The sequence below is a fragment of the Vombatus ursinus genome, unplaced genomic scaffold (genome assembly GCF_900497805.2).
Source record: "Vombatus ursinus unplaced genomic scaffold, bare-nosed wombat genome assembly UNPS02014812.1, whole genome shotgun sequence".
In the NCBI taxonomy this organism is placed as follows: domain Eukaryota; kingdom Metazoa; phylum Chordata; class Mammalia; order Diprotodontia; family Vombatidae; genus Vombatus; species Vombatus ursinus.
Genome location: NW_020954590.1, coordinates 29,745,244 through 29,769,749, shown reverse-complemented (window position 1 = coordinate 29,769,749; position 24,506 = coordinate 29,745,244). Strand labels below are relative to the sequence as shown.

Sequence of the window (24,506 nt, the reverse complement as noted above, 5' to 3'; positions counted from 1 at the left end):
TCACAGATAACAAAATGTTTATTGTTTGAGAAGAAGAACTTGGCAAGAGAAGAAGCTTGCAAGGGGGCAGAAAGAGAGGAATTCTTAGTTGCTCAACGGGGAGTGGAAAAAGGGTAAGTTTCCAGAGGCTTTCAGATTGGGAGCCGGGGTTAAAGAAGAAGACGTCTGTAGACACAATAAGCCAGGCAGCAGGATGTTTAGAAAGTCCCAATCAAAATCTTGAGTCTGTAGCTTCTGCTCAAGGTTGCCCTTGAGCTGATCAAAGCTGGCTCCACAGGCATCTCCAAATTTGGCTAGAGTCCACTCTCAAAGGATCACTGGTATGTCAAACATCTTTGGGCTTCAGAAGTCCTTCTTATTGGCCGGTTGTTGTTTTACTTCAATGTTCTACTCCTCTGTAAAGAAAGGAAGTTTCAACATATCTATAGTCATTACAAAGTTCATGTTGACAAGACCTAATCTACTAATGCCATTGAGGGTTGTATGAATGACCCCATCGGAGGTGATGCTGACTGAAATAAAAAATAATTTAGAGAAGTTAAAAATATGACTTGGAAGATGAAAATTAAATATGGAACAAAGTACACAAACTGACATTTTAAAAAGGAAGTAGTTTAACGAATATAAGAACATATTATCTGGAGTCAGAGGGGACTTTATATAGATCATGTATTCCTAAAGTCTCATTTTATAGATGATCTAACAAAAGCCCAGAGAGGCAATGTAATATGCTGAAAGTCTCGTGGGTAGTAAGTCTAAGAGCTTGGATTTGAACCAATGTGTTTTGACTTTAGTACTCTTTCAACATTCCACACTGCCTCTTGAAGATATGTGATATTGGGTGAAGAATTTGGATTAGAGGGGGCAGCTGAGTGGTGCAGTAAATAGAGTACCTGAGTTCAAATCTGGCCTCAGACCAAACACTTGATGCTAACTGTGTGACCCTGGGCAAGTCACTTAACCCCAATTACCTAAAAAAGGAAAAAAAAATAATTTAGATTAAATTATCTGTAATGTCCATTCCACCTCCAAATCCCATTATGCCCTGATCCTTGAGGTCCCTTCAGGTTCTAACATTCTAAGCTTCTCAAGGGTTGGGGGATTTGGCTGTCCTCCTCCACCCCCCCCCCAAACCCAAGCCCCTCAGATAAATGATGTAATTATAGAAAGTAAAGGGCAGATGACCAAGGTAGAGAGGCATTTATATGCTAATGAAGTGTATAGATATTTCTATACATTGTCATCCCTTTATAAAGCATAAAATGTTCTCTGATTGAATTTCAAGGGAAGTTGGCCATTGTTGGGAAAGATTGGCCACGTACTAGATGGCCTTATAAACCTAAGACAGTTCAAGAGTTTGAGATGTTCAAGTCAGAAAGCAGCTTTGCAGAATATGACCCCTGTGCCTCTACCAGAGGACATAAAGCAGGAAGGGGATTTTTCTTCCTCCTCTATTCCCCAGCATGGCATCTTGCACCTACTTGTCCAGTAAGAGATATCACATCTTATATTAAACAGTTTGAGAGAGTTCAAAGCATAGTTGAGTCAAAGGGTGTCTTGGAGTCAGCTAGAACCAGCTTAGCAGACTGTTAAATTTTCAGTATCAGCATTTATACTTTAGAAACAGGCAGATGCTATAAATGGGCTTGGTATGTTGTCCTCTTGATTGTCTAGACTTAAGTAAATGATGGAGTAAATGTTAATAATGCAGGTTAAACCTAAAAGTGTGTTGTGGGTACAGTTTTTTTGTTTTTGGTGTTTTTTTGCAGGGGAGAAGCAGTTATTAAATGCTTACCAGCATACCCCTGGACACATCTAATAGGAAGCAGAGATACAGATTCTCTATGTAGATACAGTCACAGAAAAGGAGCTTCAAAGAGTATGACCTTTGGCAGCTGAGAAGAGAGCTATGCATTCAAGAAAGAATTGGTTCTGGCAACTGGTCATACAGCTATAGAGAGGGGCAGATTCAAGGAGCTCAGCTGAGCAATTCACCCAGCAGAGATGCCACCCCCAGTGGGGAGCAGCATGAGGACCTCACAAAGAGGGAAAGGACATTGGGACCCTCTAGTACCAGAGGCTTGAATTGCCTTGGCCACATACATTCTCAATATTTGTGTCTCACTCTCAGTGTACAGACTTTGTGACTCTTCTTCCTACAGATGCTGTGTGTATTTGTGGGAAAATACACCCCAGTCTTATAGGGGGAATTTTTTGTAGTTGGTATTATTACTATGCTGTTTTGGTAAATGCCTTTGCTTTGAGCTAATTGTGTCTTTATTAAATGTAGGCTCACAGGTAGGGGGCTTATGGAGCACCTCGCCTTTGAACCTGGGCAAGCTGTCAGCTCTTTGGGGACCTATGACTGCAGTTTGGGAAGGAACCCCAAATGGGATGCTACATTTCCTTATAATTTCTCTCTGTTCTTGTGATGGTACAGTGCTGGGAAAGACCTAGGAGGACAGAAGTAGCCTTAAATTAGCTAATGCTAACACTTAATCTTCTATTTGGAGGAAAAGAAACATTCTTGGTAAAAATCTTATGAACAGCAGAGAAGCCTGAATAGTACATATGAAATTATTTATAATGTACCTATAGGTGCTTTCTCCTATTCTATTTAGATGCCTTTCAGTTTTCCCTTTTCATTCTTATGTCTTTTACCTGGCCAGTATCTAATTATTCAAATTAATAATTCACTCATAAAGGGCCACAGAGTACTAGTCTCATGTTGCTAATATCTTTGCAGCTATGATGATAGCTTTATTGAACTCTGGTTTATTTATTATGATTCATTCATGGTGTGCAGCATTTTTTAACAAAGAAAATTGCTTAACATAATAGAAATTTGCACACCACCTCAACGTGGGCAACATCTATAAACACATGAGTAGCAATCACAAATAAGGGAAATGAGAGTCTCTTCCTGAGCTAATTTTGTACTATTTTATCGCTTGTAGGACTGAGTAAATCAGAATTAGTCAGAAAGGTGGTAGAAGAAGTCAAGGGGGAGGAGACTGGGAGACAAATAACTCCTAATGAGAAAGAAGCAAACTCTAATGTGTCAGGAGTTGATCTGTGGGAAAGTAGGAACTACATTTGCATAATTTGGCAAGATGACTAGGGGAAAGGGCAAGAAATGGAAAAACTATAAACAAGTGATTGGGAAGTCAGGGAAAAACTAAAGAACTGCCCCAGAAGGACTAGGGTAAAGAGAATGTCAACTTTGTACTGATTAGAAATGTTTTAGGACCTGGCCTTCCCGAGGGATATAGTAGGTCACTGCTTTCTTGATTTGGCTAAGTTTGGAAGGAGAAAAAAATGCATCATATAAATCTGGGATACAATGAAGTAAAGGGAACAGGAAAAAATCTTTTGTCCTCAGAAGACATTCCTAGGTGAGGACTTCATTCTTCAGTTTAATGGTTGTCCTCTGAATTAGAATGACAAAGAAATAGGATGTCTCCAAAGAATACTAAGGATATTCTTAGAGTAGTATCTGAAGGACATAACCTAAACAACTCTTGAATATGCAGAATATGGAGATCTTCTGTCTGGGTACCCTTTGTCCTAAGGAAAGCTAAAATGCTGTCTGCTTTATTAGACCATCTTCATGAATTGCACAACCAAAAATATTCTTTGCCTGGTGACCAAGGCCTGGGTGATGCTACTCCAAACTTAAAGAGTCTGGTCCTTACCAGCCAGACACACTTTCTTTCTCCAGTCTGGTCCCATTTTGGAAACCCTTTTAGCTTGGTAATACTTGCCAAAACTTCTATTTTGCAGATATAGCTTTCCAGAATCCAAAGTCATGTCTAGATCTTAATTTGTCTATGCCATCAGGGTAAGACTCTTTAATGGAAACTTCAGGCCAATTTTTAGGATCAATACTTAAAAATAATACAGGCTGCAATGTACACACAAGCTCATAAGCTTCTTCCTGCCCCTAATTTCTGCCTCTGGGACAAAATATGCTAGCTTTTATAATGTACAAAAATATAATAGAAGATAAAGGGGATATCTTCAGAAATTTATTTCATGTTAAAAAAAACGACTTTCTTTGATTCTGTGATGGATTTGCAATCTGATTCATGAGGGTGTTCCTCATACCAATGCAAATCACAATCCACACCTGCCTATTAATCCTATGTGACTCTTCCAGGCCTTCCTCAGGTTCTCTTGACATTGTGAAAGTATCAACAGAGAACACAATCTGTTCATCAGTTATTATTCACTTTTGCTATGCATCTCCCATTATGGTGCTCAAACATAACAAATGGTTAATCTACTCATGGGCCACCCAGAGTTGATTAATATTTCCATTGCAAAGTACTGTGATTATTTTACTAGACTGACAGAAACTTTTGTTTATGTTCTTTACCACGCATGTGCATCAAACCTCACTGCTGATACTCCTTTATTTAATTAATTCATACCCTTATTAAACCTTCCCCCTTCATGTGCAATGTACTATGCTAGACCACATAACTACAAAGCTTAATAATATTTTCCTCTGTTCTGAAGGAGCAGGAGTCAATGCAAATTATTTTTGGTATATTACCATCTATACTCACAGAAAGCATGGCATAGTGGATGGATCTGTTGGACTTTGAGTCTGAAAGAATATGGCTCAGATCCCACCTCAAACATTTACTAGCTCTATGGTTATGGGAAAGATGCAACTTCTCTGAGGCTCAGTTTGTAATTTGTAAAATGGAGATAAATATCATACCAGGTACCTAAAAATAGGTAACATTTGTATAGGTAGTAGAAACTAGAGCTCTGTATTTGGGAGTCAGGAAAACCTGAATGCTAATCCTGCCTTGAATATTTATTAGCTGTGTAAGACAGGGTAAGTCCCTCAACCTCTGCTTTTTTTTTTCTTTTTCAGTTACCTTATCTGAAAGATGGGAATATTATTAGCACCTACTTCCAGGATTCTTTTGAAGATGAAATGAGATTACATATATAATATATGTTTACATATATATGTAAGTAAAATACATGTGTGTATATGTGTGTTTGTGTATATATATATGCGTGTGTATGTATGTATGTATATATCTATATTTAAAATTTGATCCTAAAAACAACCCTGGAAGGTAGGTGCTATTATCATCCATATATATGTATTTATATGTGTATGTATGTATATAAACTATATATACATATATGTGTACATATCTATATATAGAAAGAGATCTATCTATCTATCTATGAATCTATGGAGATATCTCTATCCTCCATCTATGGAGATACACATATAAAGAGATCTCTCTCTCTATGTATATATATATATATATAAATACATATATAGATAGCTATATCTCTTTATATATATATATATATATATATATATAGTACTTTGCAAACCTTAAAGCATTGTATTAATGATAGCTATTACTTCTAATATAAATTTTCAAAGTGTTTTCCATGTATCATTTCATTTGATCCTTACAACAACCCTGGGAGGTAGGTCCATGGACACATAGCTAAGCAGTATCTAAGGTGAGATTTGAGCTCCCGTCTTGACTCCAGGTCCAACACTCTATCCAATGCACTCCCTCCCTCCCTCCTAGGGTTGTTATGTCTCAAATAAAACCTAAGCCAATGCGTTGCCAACTCTAAAGTGCAGTAGAAGAGTATGCTTTTATTGTGTGTAACATTGTGTTATCAGAATGTGGTTTCACCCTGTGCTTGTCAGTGTAAGCATTCTAATTTGGGTAAAACATTCCCATTTCTTCCTTGAGTATTCTCTGGAGGCTCATAGGGATGTTCTGCCAGGGTTTCCCCTGAGTTTATTTCTCAACCTCAGTAGGAACGCCTGATGTTATACAAAAAGTGCTCTTGGGTAGAGCATTCCCATGGCTGCAGATGGCCATGTTTGATTTGATTCAGCAATATGTTTTATTAGCAGATAAGAACATTCCTGAAAATCAGTTATCACCCACAGTAAGATACTGTCTTATTATTAAACACTTATCAGAACAAAAGACTTGCCATCTGGAATGGTTAAGATTTGCCTCTAAGGAAATATGAAACAAGACTCCTGTTCTCCAGGAGCCACAAGACAAGATATAAAATCATTCAATGATAAGGCAAGGTAACATCTGACTAGGGACCAAGATGAATGATCCAGGTATTGAGTTACAACAGTTTGGCAGGAGGGGAGATCTGTTGGAACAATATAAGGGCTTGGCTATATGAGCCCTCTGGAAGTAAGTGAAGCTTGATTTGAGCCCTGAATGATGAGATGGAAAGGTAGAAAGAAGAGGCAGGGCAGGAAATATTCCAGACAGTGGAGACTAGCCTGAGTGAGGGCCTTTTATTGAAACTATGATCATATGCTGGGCAGGAAGAAGACATTTGACTAGAGTTGGGGGTTTGTGTTGAGAGTAATAAAAGTAAGGTTGGATAGATTGAGTGGGACCAGATTACAAAGAGCTTTTGGAGTCAGGAAGATATAAGGACTTAGAATTTGGTGTCCTACGGGTCCCCAAATGCCTGTTTTTGAGCCAAAGAGTGACATGAAGATTGGTGTTCTTAAGTTGAGCCTGAAAGTGGCAGATGAGGTCATTTGGATGGAGGAAAGACTAGTCAAGGAATTTAGCTAGGAGGTTGTTCTTACATGCTATGATTCAGGTGCAAGATGGCAATGATTTGGACTAGGGGAGTGGTTCTGTTGGAATGGAGATAAAGGAAGAAAGAAAAACATCAGCAATATCTCTGATTTAAAGTTCAGTCACAGGCAACCTAGCGTGGTAGAAACAGAAAAAGTGGGGGCAGCTAGGTGGTGCAGTGGATAGAGCATGCACAATGGATAGAGCACCCATCCTGGAGTCAGGAGGACTTGAGTTCAAATGCGGCCTCTGACACAAAATACTCAATAGCTGTGTGATCCTGGGCAAGTCACTTAACCCCATAGACCAAAAAAAAAAAAAAAGAAAGAAAAAAAAGAAATAGAAAAAGCATTCAATTTAGAGCTCGAGTACAGGGGCTTAAAATCCTAATTCTGCAAGGATTTTCTAAGCTTGTCTTAGAAATTTATCTTTTAAAGAGTCAGATTTGAAGGTAGAAGATAAATTTTTGACAGGGTTCTGTGACTTCTCATACCTATGTAACTTTGGATAAGTCATTTCACTTGTCTGGGCCTTGGTTTCTTTTGCCTTCATCTGTAAAATGTGAACTAAATGATCTCTGAGGTCCTTTCCAGGTCTAAATATGTGATCCTAATGAAACAATCAATTCAGCAAACATTTATTAAATGTCTGTGATATTTAAAACACAGAAAATCTTCACATGGAGGCATTGGGGGAAAAGACTATTAGAAATCCCAGAAGTCATTCAGAAAAGGCTAAGTAGGATGGTAAGGAGACTATATGTCATACTATTAATAATTAGTAACTATTAATAACTAGTAATAATTAGTTGTTTAGCCTAGAAAAGAGTAGGTGGTGTGACATGATATTTGTTAAGTATTTGAAAGAATAAGAAAGAAAGCATAGAGTTGTCTTGCTTATTCCCATGACGGCAGAACTAGGAGCCATATATGGAAGTTATGAGGAGCTTGAGGAAAGAAAACATCTTTTGAACTACTAGAGCTATACAGCAGTAGCCTGGTTTGTCCTAGCTCTGCCTCCTTAGGAGTCTTCTGGTAGAAGCTGGATGATGGGGAGGCAGTAGGGGCAATTCCCCTGTGTATGGACAAGTTGGACTAAGTGCTTCCTAACCCTGCTTCTATGGAAACTGCTTGTGCACATGCATTTATTGTCTGCTGCTGTTGAGTTGTTTTTCAGTTGTGTCCGACTCTTTGTGACCCTATTTGGGGTTTTCTTGGCAAAGATACTAGAGTGATTTACCATTTCCTTCTCCAGATTATTTTTATAAATGAGAAACTGAGGCAAACAGGGTTAACTGACTTGCCCAGGGTCATGCAGCTAGTAAGTGTCTGAGGCTGGATTTGGGCTCTGGAAGAGGAGTCTTTCTGACTCCAGGCCGGGTGTTCTATCCACTGTGACACCTACCTATTGCTTATAATTCCCAGCTAAAGATCATAACAGCAACTTAAACACCACCCAGTTGAAGATAAGAAACATCTTTCCTGTAGTTAGGTCCAGTTGCTGGAATTACACTATGCCATGCTTTGTTTTGCACATCACATAAGAAGGTGGAAGAGAAGACACATTGAGAGACTGTTCCAGCCTTGAACAAATTCTACTTCCTCCACCAATTCTTCCCCAGAGAAGAGGAATAGGTATTCCTTTCCCCATCCTTTGCTCTACTCAAGCATTTCTGTCATAGGGCCACAGACTCTGAGCTTCTTATGTGATCTTATTTATTTAATTAATTATTCATTTCTAAGCCTGGTTCTTATTGACTTCATCTGAATGTTTGGGCTCTTTTTCATGGTTTCAGTTAAAGAAATTTAATTCAATAAACATAAGTTAAACGCCAGTGATCCCTCAGGATTATCATGACTGCAGGGATGTACATTCCGTTCAGAGACCAAAGATTTGCATCAAAGAAGGGAGTGAACACCCAAATAGCAAATATGGTCCCCTACTACTTGTTCTATATACTCTGTTACTCCCTCCCTACAGTACAATTCACTGGGTGGAACTGTCCAGGAGAAGAGCAGCAAAAAGAATGGAGGATTATCTTTTCTTTGAAGTCAGGAGATAGACAGATATTTCAAGTTGGAAGGAACCCTAGAGGTCATCAAATCCAGCTATCTCATTTAAGAGAAGAGGAAACTGAGGGTCCAGAGGAGGAATGGCTCTTGCCTAAGATGATGTAAGTAGAAGAAAGCGAAGTCCACATTCAAACCTCATTCCTCTTACCTTAAATCCTGCATTCTTTCCGTTACACCATGTGGACAATTGCTGCCTCCCCTGCTTCTTATTTTGTATCTTCCCAAATACCAGTTACAAGTAGGAGTCTCTTTTTAGCCTCAGAGCACACGCATACTCTTCTTGAATTATCCCCTAAATGTCCCTTTTTTGGATTCTTCCTGCAGAGCTCTGCTACCACTCCTAACCTCCTTGAAGCAGAGAGAGCTTTTTCAAAGCTTCCACTTTCTTTTTCCTATTTAGCAAAACATAACTAGAAGAATTAGATCTAAAACTTCTCTTTCTTATATTCCTTCCTGCCTCCACAAAGCACTCCTATATAGTTTAACCTGCTTTGTAAACAATACTTTTCCAGAGAAGTTTCCCTAATGCTTCCAGAAATGACTTGTGTGGTTTTAATCCAAAGAGCCTTGTTTGGAAGTAAGGAGACTGCAGTTTTTGTCCAGGTTCTGTCATCATTTGTCTGGGCCTTAGTATCCTCATCTTTAAAATGGCCAAATTAGCAAGGCAGTTAGGTGGCACAGGGAATAAAGCACTGGCCCTGCAGTCAGGAGGACCTGAGTTCAAATTACACCACAGATACTTACTAGCTGTGTGACCCTGGGCAAGTGATTTAACCCCAATTACCTAAAAAAATATTCAGGTTGGACTAGGTAATCTTGAAGGTCCCTTCCAATTTGAACCTTCTATTATGGATGAAAATAGTATACATATCCATCCTTGGTTCTGGAGCTCTTTGGGGGTTTTGGAAGGGGGAGCTCAGCTTTTCATCACGTACAGAGCAGTACTGTTTGAGGACCATTCTTTTGTTAATCCATAGGAACTAGTTCATTACCAAATGTTAGCTAAGAATCTCCTATAGGGAAGATGAAAAATTTCATAGTATAATTAGGTTGATTGCCAGCTTTGGAGTTGGTTAAAAACTGTGTTCAAGTCCTTTCTCTGACACTTATTAGCTCTATGCCAATGGAGCACATGTTCGGTGCCTTAGGCTGCTTTCTAAAACCATAGATTGCCAGGGTGCATCGGCTGAGTGAGTCTTCCACATGAGGAATCCCTCCCACTGATGAATTCACAAAGATCTACAAGATTTTGTGTTAAATTTTTGGAATCCAAAGATGAACAACCTCATGATGTCTTACTCTCAAGTAACTTTTAATCAGGAGGAAGAGAGGGAAGGGGGGAGAGAGGGAGGGAGAGAAAGAAAAGAGGAAGATAGGGAGGAAAAGAGGGAGGGAAGAAGAAATTTATTAAGCTTTTACGATGTTCCAGGCACAGTACTAAGCCCTGGCCACCTTCCTTCCCTCTCCCTTTCTTCATAAGCTTTAGGAACCTTCTATGGGAAGAAAGGTTCCTGGTTTGAGATCTAGAATACAAGCAAAAAGAAAGTGCTCCTGTCCTCAAAGACCTTACATTCTAATAGGGGAAGATAATTCAGAAAAGGAAGCTGAAGTGGGGAGGGGGAAAGGGGAAGGAAGCAAGGTTTCCAGTTAGAGGTCCAGAATGTCAGAAAAGATCAGGGGGAAAAAGAAGACAGGCTGACTTGGGTCTTTCCACAAAATGGTTGGTGAGAATCAGAATGGGCCTTGTGGAATATTCCTGGGTGAACAGGACATAGGAGTAATAGGTTGTTGCAAGGGCTAGGAGCACACAACACTTACAGATGCTGTAAGATGAGCCAGAAGGAGAGAAGACATGGTTTTTGAAGTCCAGCAAGTCAGAGTCAGTCCCAAGAGGAGAATGAAGGGCCATAGTTCTGGAAGGCTTGTCTTCAGGCTCCAGAGTGTATTGTCTCCCCACTATGAGGGTACTTGAAGGCAGGGACTGTCTCGATTTTATATTTGTATCACCATTACTTTGCTCAGAGTTTGGCACATAGTAGATGTTCAGTAGATGCTTTTTCACTCATTCACTCGTTCAAATAATACTGTGAATATGTATATAATTCTCACAAAATGTCATTTATTTTCTGTTTCCCTTGTGCCTAGAATATCAAATGTAAGAAGACCCCTACTCTAATTCCTCTCACTAATTTATGATTAGAACATTAAAGAAGTTTACAAATGCTAACATTTCCATTTTGATTTAAGGCTTAAATCGTAATATATACTCCAGCAGTAATGCTGAAAATTGAATGTGACTGAAAATTGAATATGAATTTAAATGGCAATGAACAGTTCTGGGAGTATATTTTTTTGGTTGTTGTTGACCTATTACATACATTCTCTGGAAACACTCTTCTCCTCAGTGATTTCTCTCTAAATAGCCTTATTTTCCTCATGAGATATGGCAGCAGAATTTCAGTCTCATTATCCAGCAATTGGGCATACTTCCTTTTTTCCATTTTAAAACTGTCAGAAAAGTACCTTCATTTCCTCCACAAGAAGTAAACATAGGCAAAGGTCAGAATGAAACAATCATCTGGAGCTACAAGAAGTAGAGCAAAGTACAATGCCAAATTGGGTAAATGAGAATGAGTCATTTGTCTAAGCTAGGGTAGGGATACAGGCATGTCAATACTATGCAGACATTGCAGCCAGGTCCCCAAATCATTATGTACTCATCAATCATCAGTCACTCATTTATTGGGATTCATACTCAACAAACACTAATTTTATGTTTGTAAATGTTCAAGGCAATGTGTTAGATGCTGAAGTAGACACAAAATAAATAAGAGATAGATCTTAGCCCCAAGTTGTTTGCAGTCTAGTGTGAGATATAAATAAGAGCACCAAGCCTCATGTGTCTAGGCTAACTCCTTCCTGAATTCTGTACTCTTTTCATTGAAGTCCAATTTCTTAGGTGAATTCAGTTCAGGGCAGTGTTCTCCTGTCAGAAGGAAAAGTTTTCTTTTTGTAATATCAAAGGCTGAACAGAAAAGACATTGAAGTCACTTAAGTGGGAAGACAATCTGTCAAATGCATGTAAACACTTTAAAATAAGTACATTAAAATAGTTATCATGTAAACTTGAATTTTTGATTGGAAAAGATTACATACTTAAAAAAAGACATTCCTTGGAACTGCATGTCTCAAGGCTCTGGAAGGCCTGTGAGGCAGCAGCATTGGTAGCCTTAGAGTGACGATCACAACTAGCAGGTGAACCATCTGCATCGGGAATGGAGAAACACACCTGGGGAAGATTTGGAGGATTTGGAGAAGCAACTCCCTGAAGGAGGAGGCAGTTTCAGGGAGTGTGAGACCTCATGGTAGAGAGAAGTGCTGGTTATGGATTTTAAAAAAGGAGCAGATCCTAGGATCCCAGAATAGTGTGGAGCAAGCTATTTAGCCCAGACGTAGCTGCGAGCTTTGTGAGAGCTCACCAGAGAAATACAGGACTCCCAGAGCCGGTACCAACGGCACCAAGAGTTATCCTCTGACACACTTGATGCCTACACATGCGCCTTACTACCAGCGTGGTGTAAGTGTGAGTCCATTTTCCCCACGGGCACAGTGTATATTAATATACAAGACCTTGGACTGTTGGGGAAGACAGTTTTTGTTATGCCTTTTGAGTGAAAGACGTTGATAGGAGCTAATTGAGTCTACTAGCTGATTGTTGATGAAAACATGCTTGTGGGGATCTGGCACTAGGGCCAGAGCCCCACAGAGACACTCAGAGATTCTGAGGCAGCGGTCACCTTCTAGGCACCTAACCTCCAAGCTGGTGAGTGCAAGTTAGTAGAGAAATCTGGGGGTAGAGGAGAAGATAGGGGTAACATGAATATATGCAAAATAAAAACAAGGTAATTTTGAGAGGCAAGGCACTGACAAATGGGGGTGGGGAGCAGGAATGGTTTTATGAAGAAGACGGTACTAGACCTGCTTTAGTCTTCCTCACCAGAAACTCTACACCCATAAAAGTGCAGGTCCAGTCAAAGGGGAAAAAAAAAACATTTACTGAAATACTTAGTTTATACTTTTCTTACTTTAATTTTAATGTAATTTATTATAAACTCATTAAATAGAAAATAAAATTCAAATAAACAAAATAAAAAAATTAAACTACCTATAAAACCATAAGTTTCAAACTATTTGTAGTTAGTTAACAAAAATGAACATGGCGAGAGACCCTAATAAAATAAGCAAACACTGTATTTGCTTCTGTCCCTTCCAATCTTTTTTTCGGTGTTTATTATTATATTTTGTTGCTGTTAGTTATTTTTATAGTTGTCAGTTTTGATTCTTCTTTCTTTACTCTGCATCGTTTCATTGAAATCTCTTCATATTTCTATTTCATCTTCACATTTATTATTTATTAGAACATGTAGCTTTCTACAAGATTGCACATATACTTAGAAACTTAATGAGTTTTTTCGGGTGGTAATGGTTGCCAAATATATGTGATTCCTTTATATAGGTGTCGCTTTAAATTTCTTCCTCAAAACCTATTACAGCCCAACATACTCATTTTATTCTTAACAACCATAAACTGACACATTTTACTATAGGTTTAAAAGGCTCCTATTATATGAATTCAGTAAGTATCACTGGACTTTATAGAGAATCTTGACCAAGCTGTTTCTTTACTCATAAACTTGCAATGAATAAATAGTCCTTTAGACATAAAGAAAATGCTATTTACCTAACAAAATGTTGCTTGACTAATTTTTTGCCCTATTAGCAGTGAACTTGCTCTAAGCCAGTGTCATAACTAAGGCAGGGCAAAGGGGGCTTTGCTTCGGGGTACCAAAATTTAACACACGACTAAAGAAAACAACTTTTCTTACAACTCAATGCCTTTTTTCTTCATTACTAGTGTCACCTGCACATCATGAATTATAAAGCTGATTTGATGCTCCTTGTTCTGGGAGCATGTAATATGTTACAGACTCTGGGTGCCAACATTGCTAGTTTTTCTCTGCTCTGATCTCTTTTGCTTGATTCTTTCTTCTTGTCTACTGAACACATTTACAGAATGGCCGCGGTCTCTTGTTTAAGTTGACCATGAAATACTGTAAAACCAATTGGTGACAAAGTGATTGAACCAGGAATCTCAGTCCTGGTGGTACTACTGTTCTGAGCTAACTCGCCATGGGCTCGTCCCCAAACAGGAGACAATGTGGTACAGTGGCTGGAGACAAAAACCTATGTTTGTATACGGTTTTGTTACTTTCTCCCTCTGTGATTTTCAGCAAGCCATTAACCAACCTGGGACTCAGTTTCCTCCATTCTAAAATGAGGAGGAGGGACTAGATAGCCACTGAGATTCCTTCTGGTTCTAACTTTAATATCCTAAAAATTCCCTTCCTTGTAAAATGTAGGTTTTTAATAATAATAACTGAAATTTATAAGACACTTCAAGGTCTACAAAATGCTTCAAGCACATCATATAATTTTAGCCACACAAAAGCCCTATGGCAAAGGTACTAAGATATGATTATTCCCATTTTACTGGTGAGGACACTGAGGCTTAGAGAAGTTTAGTTACTTATTCACGATCACAAAGCTACTAGTAAGTGTCAGAGGTAGGATTTTAACCCAAGTCTTCTGGACCCCATTTCAATGACCATATACTAAAGGATGGTCTTCTAGTAGGGGAAATTATGACTTGGGAAGTTCAGAGTCTGATGAGTAGTTTATCACATACATTTAATTATCTCTACGAACAAGAATATGTTAGGGACTTGGGCACACTTTTGAGGGGTCTGTAAAAATTGCCAAGTCATTTAAGACTTTTTTATTCCTCATTTAAAAAGCAACTAAATTGGGAAGGTTGAAATATTACTTATTATTTTAATAAAAATCCTAGATGCAGGGACACCTAGGTGGCACAGTGGATTGAGCACTGGATCTGGAGTTAGGAAGACCCAAGTTCAAATCATGCCCCAGATTCTAGCTGTGTAACCCTGGACAAGTTGCTTAACTTCTATTTGCCTCACTTTTCTCAACTATAAAATGGTCACATTAATGGCACTTACCTCCCAAGGTTGTTGTGAGGATAAAATAACATAATATTTGAAAAGCACTTAGCACAGTGACTGGCACATAGTAGGTGCTATATAAATGCTGAGTTAGTGGATGTAGTGCAGTGGGTAGAGTGCTAGGCCTGGAGTCAGGAAGATTCATCTTTGTTCAAATTTGGCTTCAGACACTTAGAAGTTATGTGACCCTGGGCAAGTCGCTTAACCTTGCTTGCATCAGTTTCCTCATCTGTAAAATGATCTGGAAAAGGAAATAGCAAACCACTCCAGTATCTTTGCCAAGAAAACCCCAAATGCGGTCACAAAGAATTGAGAGACTGAAAAAATGTGAGCTGTTATTATTATTATTATTATTATTATATGCACAACAGTGGGAAAATATGCCATTCTTCCTCCACCATAAATAATACTTAGAATGAAAGCATTTTAAAAGCAATTTAATTTATATTTACTTAGTTGTCTCTGTAATAATCTGTAAAATGGGCACAACAATAGCACCTACCTCCCAAGGTTGTTGTGAAGACAAAATAACATCTAGTCCCAAAGAACTTTCCCAGCTGCTTTAGGACAAACTTCTGGATTCATTCCCATTGTTCTTCAAATTGAACAGAAATACACTGATAATTACAGTTTTAAAAAAATTACTCCAAAGAATTGTGATAAAGTTCACATCAAGATGTGGGTCCTATTGTACACTCAGATAAATGTACATTCATGGAAATATTGCAAGGAAATTCCATTAGTGGGGCCTGATTCTTCATCAACAAAGACTTTAAAATATTTTGTCTTCTGCATGTTTTGTAACGATTTGAAAGCCCCCCCCCCCCTTTTCTGGTTGCAGAGCCAATGACCACGTGCCAGAAAGGGAAACAAAGTTGAAGAATTTGTAACACACACACACACACACACACACACACACACACACACACACACTTAGGAGGGAAAAAAAAGGAAAAGCTGGGTCATAAAGGAAATGCCCAGACGTTGTTTCCAATTGGTTATTTACAAGTATCAGATGTTCTAGACATCTTTAAAAGGAAGTTATCTGGGCTCAAGAGTGTTACATTACTTTCCTGAAAACCACTGTTTCCTTTCCCTGCTTGAGGTCGAAATCTCAGAAGTCCCACAAAATGTGTGAGGCGTTTGTAGGAACCTGGAAGCTTATTTCCAGCGAAAACTTTGATGAATATATGAAAGAAGTGGGTAAGGATAAACCTTGCATCTTCCTGGATAAGGAATGACTTTTTCTCTCTAGGGTAAAGGGGTTTATGACTGTGTTGTTCACACTGGAAGTTTGGTCAGCTAATTAAATACTCATTCCTCTTCAGAGAATATGTTTGTATTGATTGTCTTTTGCTTCTGTATTCTAAATGTTTGTTTTTAAGGTTTTCAGTTAGAAAAGTAAACTTTGTGTGTGAAAGGGTCTAATAGTTTGTTTGTTTGCTTTAAAAGAGCTAACAAATTATTTTCCTGATTTATTATCTCCTATCCATTTGGTTCATTGGACTCATTGCCTATGGCCTTTCTACCCACGGAAACAAAGGAATATATTTGTAGTATGTATGATGTTGTATAGCAGTTTGTATTTGAAATGTAAATGCCGAATTTTCCATCTTAATTTATGCCATGTTCTACTCTTGCTTTCTTTTCCAGGGTGAAGACATAGCTAAAATGATGGGACTTTTCCCTTGCAGCTAAAGATTATTTAGAGAACTGTAGGTCACCAAGGTTGCATGTTGATTGTTTTGCTATCAAGTTTATTCTGACTGTGGCTGCTTTATGGGAGACAATGTCTCACTCATCACATTTGCCTTCTTGGAAGGATTTAGAAATGTTCTTTGACACTAGCCTGAAGTCAAGAGGAACCGAGTTTAAATTCGGTCTCAGACACTTACTAGCTGTGTGACTCCAGGCAAGTCACTTAACCCTGATTGCCTCCCCTACCCACCCCCCCATTTTTTAAAAGAAAGAAATGTTTTTTGACTTGAATTATAGGAGATTTATGGATGCTAAAGCCAGGCTTCCCATTTAAAGTCAGAGTCTAGCCAACCCAAACCCATCTGGAATTACACCATGAAAATTTAAAGAATTTAACTAAAGAAGGTTTCAGATACTATTACTGTATTTAGTTCATTAATTAAATAAAAATGGGATTTTTTTTCTTAAAAGAGAGAGGATGTGTATTGTTAATATAGATAGTGAGAGTATATCCCATCCCCCATAATTTTGGGTAAGAAATAGGGTCGTTAGCACCCCAGCAGCCCTTGTGGATTATGAGGGATCACAAAAGGTAGTTCCTTCTCTCTGAAGCATGTGCTTAGTGATGACTTTCTTGGAAGTGGTGTATTGGAGTAGGGAGAGGGACTATGCAATGTTTTACTTTGGAATCAAATTTAAATAGACATCACTTTGCATACTGCCTGGCACATAGTAAGCAATGAATAAATGTTTATTGATTGATTGAGTGTCATTTATTTGAAAGTTGAAAATTCTATGTCTTTTCAAAAGCCCCAAACTTCTGAAAAGGTAAAGCACCTTTTCTGGTTTTCTGAAACAACTAGATTCTGGCTTATGAAAAGAGGTAGAAGAGTAATCTGATCTTATATTGATTCTTATCCAATACCATAACCTCACAAGCTAACTTTCCTTTTCAGGTAGATTGTGTGAGGACCTGGGGTCTTCATTAACTTCCTAATTCCAAGTCTAGTGTAGTACCCACTGCATTACCTACCTGCCCTTAAATCTTGTTGTTCATTCATTTTTGACTCTTTATGACCCCATTTAGGGTTTTCTTGGCAAAGATACTGCAGTGGTTGGCCATTTCCTTCTCCAGCTCATTTTACAGATGAGGAAACTGAGGCAAACAGGGTTAAATGACTTGCCGAGGGTCACATAGTTTGTAAGTGTCTGAGATCAGATTTGAACTCAGGTCTTCCTTTATTCCAGTTCCACCTAGCTGTCCTCCAATTCTAATCAATTGATCAGAATTAATTAATCCATTTTGGGGGACTGGACTTGTTATTTCACTGGCATAAGAAATACCAATGAAGAAACTTCCTCTCCAATGCAGATTGGCACCTGCTTTACAATTTATAATCTCAGAGATTTGCACTCTTAGATGTCGAGTCCTTTGCCCAGGGCCACACATAATCAGAAGCAAAGTGTAAACCCAGGTAGGTCATCTTGACTCCTGTCTTTCCACTAGGCTAGGTTACCTCTCTAATCCTTAAGCAGTGATAATGAATAGACTGGAAGCAGATCCTGAGAAACAGCTTTAGATGAGGAGAGAATATAACTCACCCAAGGTCATTCAAAGAGGCAAATCAAAAGTCAAACCTCAGATTTCCTTATCCTATAGAATAGGATCTTCTTACCATACTGTTGCATTCATTATGCTTCAGTAATGTTTCTATATTTTGCCTGAGCCACCATTTGCCTACCTTTTCATTAGGTAGCTTGTTTCAGCTGAATTAGGCACAAAACGAGGGCTGGTCCCACTAGTGTTGACCTCTTTGCCATCATTTCACTTATTGCCATCTCTGATGCTTTTTGTGATCTCCAAGGAAGTAAAGCAAATAAAGTTTAGAGTCCTAGATTGTTAAAAAAATTCAACATATGCATAAAAACATAACACTTTAGTGCCAGGAGAGACAAAAGATTATCTAGGCCAACCTTTTCATTTTGTAGATGAGAAAGCTGAAACTCAGAGAGTTTGAATATGTTCAAGGTCACATATTTAGCAGACCTAGAATCTCCTGGCTAGATTCCCACGTCTGTGTTTTCTCTTTTTATGAGACTACCATACTTGTTTCCTGATCATTTCATACACTTTGTGCTTGTGTAAAGTGCTTTGCAAAGTGTTATGAAAATGGTAGCTATTATCATTAGCAGAGGGCATCTATAGGCAGTAAAATCACTGCAGTCTAGTTGGCTAATGAGAAATTCTTGAGAAACTTGACACATAGCACATGCTTAACATTGTTGAAATAACTTGAATTGAAGCCATTTATAACCCCAGAAGGGGCATTTCTTAGAAAAATGCATTCCCTCCGCTCTTTTTAATAGCCTACCACCTCCAACACAGACATCCTTGGCTAGAATTAGGAATCTCAAAATAATTATTTAAAGATTTTATAGTTATGCTGTCAAACTTTTTATGTTAATTCAATTTCCCCCATAGGCATAATAAAATACTATCTACTATGGTGAGTCAGTGTGGCAGACTGGATGAAGGACTGGCCTCAGAGTTTGGAAGACCTGGGTTCAAATCCTGTCTCTGATAAAGGCTGGGTGTATACTGATACTGGCTGGGTGACCTCAGGCAAATCATATAACCTCTCAGTGCTCTAGGCCAGAGGTATCAAACATGTTCCTGAGTGCAGCTGAACCAAATTACAATATAATTGGGAAATACTTAACAAAATAAATAAAAATACATTAGAATATAAATAATGTTAATATGTGGTTTTCTAAGCCCTCTTTCCTACTTGAATTTGACAACACTGCTCTAGACAACTCTGTTAGATAGATATAAGTTGAATTAGAAGTGTCACAGTGAACTAGCAGAGGGCATTTCTAAACCTCCCCCCCCATGCCCAATTCCTTATGCCAGCACAATTACAGACTGTCATCTCTGTCCCTATAGCTGATGTGCTCTCTTCTCCCCAAGGATCTCATAATACCTTCTAAATTAACTTGAAACCTCCATAGTAAGTGGTCCTCTGTTGATGTTTGGTGGGGTTCTGAATCAATGTGATTTCATTGGGGTGGGAACTCCTGGTGTAGAAACTCCTTTCACTAACGTACAGATATAAATTGACTGTCAATTGTGCTGTAAGTTGTAGTTTTAGAAGGGTGCCTGAGCACACTGAAAGGATAAGTAACCTATGGTCACATAGCCATTATGCGGGACTTGAAAATAGGTCTTGCTATCTCCAAAGTTGGCCCCTCTATCCACTAAGCCAGGATACCTCACTGTAATAATAAGGAGGAGATATCATGTCTTTGGGAAAATTAAGCCAAGACACAAAATCTGACAGAATAACTTGGGAAAGAACATGTAAATGTGAGGCTTGAATAATAATATGATAACCAACAGAAAAGGTTAATCAAGAAAGAGTGATCAACTTGTAATCATGCTTCCTTTACAGTGAATAGGGGTTCTTTTTTTTTCTTTTTTTTCTTTTTTTTAGACAAAGCGTGTCTCAGGGATTCTTAATCTAGGGTTCATGAATTGTTTTTTTAAAAAATTGATAGCTTCATTTCAATAAAATAGGTTACCTTTGTAACCTGGTATGTATTTTGTTTTATGCATTAAAAATTATTGTGAGAAGGAGTATGTAGGCTTTACCAGAGGGCAAATGGGGGCCACGGCACAAAACAAGGTAAGAGCTCTTGGTCAATAGCACGCTATTAGTGGGAAGTCAGACTTGAACTCTAAATTCAGTCATGCTTCTCTCACTAAGGCTCGCTCATGCTGTAACCAGGTGTTAATTAATCAACCAATAAGCATTTATTAAGTGCCTGTTATGTGCTAGGCTCTGGATATTGTGCTGGTGGTTCTGATGTGTTCCCATAATGTCTGGAGATAGCTGACTAAGTTTGGTGTCTAATGATGCTGACAGAGCTTTTTGTTCTGTTTTGTTTTTTACCTTATTATCTATCACTTACAATATTGACACTCATGCTTGTTTATAACGTGTTCCTGTAAAGAGATATACTAGTGTCTTTATTCCCCTTGCTGCAGCCAAGATCTGAGATGGAGGATCTTAGATCATATACTATTGTCTACTGGGCCTCCAGCTTTCAAAACAAATACGTGACATGCTTTTTCAAGCATTACAACTCATTCACTAAATGGTCCCAGTATATATATATATATATATATATATTATATATATATATATACACATATATATTATATATGTTTGCAAAAGATAAGGGAGGCGTTTTAGGAACTCCCTATCATTTTTGTCTCTTCTTAAAAATCAAAGAAATAAAAAAATAATTTTTTAAAAGTCCTTAGCAGAAAACTAACTTGGAGTGGTACTAAAGTTGTCTATTCTTAGTACAATTGAATATAAAACTCAAAACATTCTCTTCTCTGCATTTTAGGCGTGGGTTTTGCCACCAGAAAAGTGGCAGGCATGGCTAAACCCAGTATGATCATCAGTGTGCAAGGAGATGTGATCACCATTAAATCAGAAAGTACTTTTAAAAATACTGAGATTTCCTTCAAATTGGGCCAGGAATTTGATGAAGTCACTGCAGATGACAGAAAAGTCAAGGTGAGGAATATATATTCCCTTTATATTAAGGGACATTTCTTTAAAAAAATTTATTGGTATCCTTTGTTTCACATCAACTTCATTTCTCAAAATATCCTCCCTTTCCCTTACCCTGAGTGCTATCCTTTATGACAAAGAAAAAAAAAACACTTTAGGAAAACTAATCAACATATCAACCAAGTGTTAAGATCTATTTTTCCATACCCATAATCCCCCATGTCTGCAATGAAATGAAGGCAATTACATTCTCAGATCTGTTCTATAGCCTCAAGTTTAGACATTATTTAGCTTTTCTTTTTTGTTTTTTCTATTTACATTATTGTAGTTACTGTATATATTGTTTTCCTGATTCTGCTTGTTTCACTTTGTACCACTTCATGTGTTCCCTTGTTTCTCTATATCTTCACATTCATTATTTCCTTCAGCACAGTAGTATTCTATTACATTTATGTACCACAATTTATTTAACCACTCCCCAAGAGATGGACATCTGTTTTGTTTCCAGTTCTTTACCACAACAACTACTACAAAAACACCTCTGTGATAAATATTTTGGCACATACAGAACCTTCCTTTCTGTGTTTCACCTCCCTGGGGTGAGCAGTAGAGCCTCCAGGTCAAAGAATATAGACATTTTGGTCACTCTGTGCATTAATTTAAATTTTCTTTCCTTAACGACAAATTTGCTGTTTTATCATCAGGGCATTACTGTACCTGCCTTTCCACAATCTCTCCAAAATCAACTATTTCCATTTTTGTCATCTCCTCCTGTCCCAATTTGCTGGGCATGAAGTGAAGCCTCTGAGTTGTTTTGACTTGTATTTATTTCTCTTATTATTAATGATTTGGAACAATATGTTATATGGTTGTTAATAGTTTATAATTCTTCTTTTGAGAACCATTTATATCCTTTGACCACTTTTCCATTCATTAATATCTTCTTGTCATATATGTTTGTGTTGGTTTGCTGTATATCTTGGATATCAGATTTTTTTCAGAGACAGTTGATACAAAGACTTTTTCCCAGTGAAGTGCTTCCCCTGTTATCTCAGTTGCATTGCTTTTGTTTGTGCAAAACCTTTTCAGTTTCATGTAATTGAAATGATTTATTTTATCTTTTTTTATTACCTTGAATTCTTTTTTGGTTAAGAATTTTCCCTTAGGAGACATTTCTACATAGTCCCTGAGAAGTCTCACATAATAATAGGGGGAAAATGACTAACCCACTGAAAATGAAAAGTATGTCAGAATAAACATGGCAGGTAATTCTTCTGTCTCTCCTGGGAACACAAAGAGTCTCATCATATTTTTTTTATGCTTACAGAGTCTCATAACCTTAAATGATGGTGCACTGGTTCAGGTGCAGAAATGGAATGGAAAATCAACCACAATAACAAGAAAACTAGTGGATGGTAAAATTGTGGTGGTGAGTTATTTCTAATCACTAACTACAGCAAAGTTCTTGTGGTGCTATGGAAGCAGAATCATGTGGAGAGTGAAAGAGCCTAGCTCTGATGCTTGCTTCTGCCAGTTCCTACCTAAATGACCTTTCACGAATCACTTCAGGTGGGGCTAGATGAACTCTGAAGTCCCTTCTAGCTCTAAATCTATGATCCAGATAACCTCAGATTCCATTTACTATGTATAGAACACCTAATTGCCAGGTTTGTCCCCGGGCACTTTGGAGAAAGCAAAAGGGGACTCTTGGGCCCACAATCAATCATACTCTGAACTCAAGTGTATATGCTAAGGGAGCATATAATTGGATCTGATGTTAGCAAAGAAGAAATATGCATAGGTTGCTCCCACTGTCTTGCTAAATTGAAAGAGGAGAAAAGAACTTCCCATTCCTTCACCTTCCTTGTTTCACCTTAATGTTTGACCCTCACCTCTTCTTACTCCCTAGGAATGCACCATGAAAGATGTCATTTCTACTAGACTCTATGAAAAAGTATGAACTGCCTTCTCAATGAACCAAAGCCTGCCAAACTCCACCACGTTTTGTTGGATGTGTGTGTGTTGTTTAAATGAATATGGTTCTCCCTGACTACATTGGGAGAAATTCTATTTGCAAAGCATTTATTTACTCCTTTCTGTTTTATTGATTCAATAAACATCTTTAACATTAAAATACATGCATGGATACTTTGTTCTTATACTATGAATAGCATAAGAATTATGACCTTTCTTGATATTTTTAAAATAAAATTTCTCATGGAAAATCTGTAGTTGATTAGAGTACTTGTATGGGGAGGATAATTATATAATTATTTTAAAATAACTAATTTGTGATTTCTTCACTGACCAATAATCCAAAAAAATTATTCTGTCATATACATATAGAGTAACATTTCTTTAATTTGGAATTTATGATAACTCAGATATAGTATATGTATTTCAGTATTGCTTTGTAACTGAACTGAATGTACTCTGTGTAAACGGAAGGGATATCTTCCTATTTAATGTAATTTCAGGGGTTCCAGCCTTTACTTGTGCCCTCCAGCTCCAAAGCTTTTTTCCCTCTCCTTTCCCCCTTTATTGGAGGTGAGGAAAGCCCTTCATTATATTTGAGAGCAGGAAAATACAATACAAAGTTCCCTAGGTAGACAGTAATGTATTAAGAATTCACACTGAAGTATAAATCATTTACATAAAAACCTTTCCTGAGAGATATCGACAGAGGGAAAAGATATGGAGGAAAGAGACATTGGACATCTGAAAGGAGCTGTGAGATTAGATGCCATGGACAAAGTAAAGTGAAGTCAGCAAGCATTTATTAAGAACTTATGCAAAAAGAACTGGGGGCACAAAGTTAGACAAAAGCACTTCCTGCCCTCAAGGAGCTTACTTTCCAATGGGGGATATAAAATGCCAACAACTATGCACTAACAAGATATATACAGGATAACTAAGAATAATCTCAGGGGGAAGGCACCAGCATTAAGGGGAATTAGGAAAGGCTTCTTGCAGAAGGTGGGATTTTAGCTGAGACTTAAAGGAAGACTAGGAAACCAGAAGGTAGAGACAAGGAATGAGAGAATTTCAGGCGTGAGGGACAACCAATGAAAATTCACAGTGAGTAGATGAATTGTCTCATACAAGCAAGATCAAAGACACAGGTGTCATTAGATCGTGAAGTATGTGGAGGGGAGAAAAATGTAACAGTGGTGAAATTGGAGGGGCCAGGCTATGAAGGACTTCCAAAGTCAAACAGAGAATTTGATATTTGATCCTGCTGGTAATAGGGAGTCATTGGAGTCCATTTAATATGGGATGACATGGCCAGACCTGTGTATAAGGAAAATCAATTTGACAGTTAAGCTGAGGATGGACTGGAGTGGGGAGAGACTTGAGGCAGAGAAATCAACCAGCAAGTTATTGCAATAATCCAGGTGTGAGGTGATAGGGTCTTATATCAGGGTGGTGGCTATGTGAATGGAGAAAAGGGGA

The 24,506-nt window shown here is 38.0% G+C and overlaps 1 protein-coding gene and 1 long non-coding RNA gene across 5 annotated transcripts; one reads left to right on the top strand and one right to left on the bottom strand.

Annotated features, from left to right (window-relative positions):
• LOC114054091 lies at positions 1 to 8,882 on the bottom strand. The gene is made up of 2 exons (XR_003570434.1): positions 8,838 to 8,882; positions 1 to 395 (listed from the first exon to the last, which is right to left on the bottom strand). It is a non-coding gene; the product is annotated as an uncharacterized LOC114054091 (long non-coding RNA).
• Positions 4,945 to 23,187, top strand: LOC114054090 (fatty acid-binding protein, adipocyte). Of its 4 annotated transcripts, none has more exons than XM_027877205.1 (4): positions 4,945 to 4,988; positions 20,884 to 21,056; positions 22,381 to 22,482; positions 22,963 to 23,187. In XM_027877205.1, the coding sequence occupies exons 1-4, from the start codon at positions 4,973 to 4,975 to the stop codon at positions 23,011 to 23,013; spliced, it is 342 nt and encodes a 113-aa protein (XP_027733006.1). In that variant the 5' UTR covers positions 4,945 to 4,972; the 3' UTR covers positions 23,014 to 23,187. The 4 variants fall into 4 exon arrangements, with proteins under 4 accessions (XP_027733006.1, XP_027733003.1, XP_027733004.1 ...); XM_027877202.1 differs by lacking the exon at positions 4,945 to 4,988 and adding an exon at positions 6,126 to 6,215; XM_027877203.1 differs by lacking the exon at positions 4,945 to 4,988 and adding an exon at positions 15,823 to 15,972.
• The last annotated feature ends 1,319 nt before the right edge of the window (positions 23,188 to 24,506 follow it).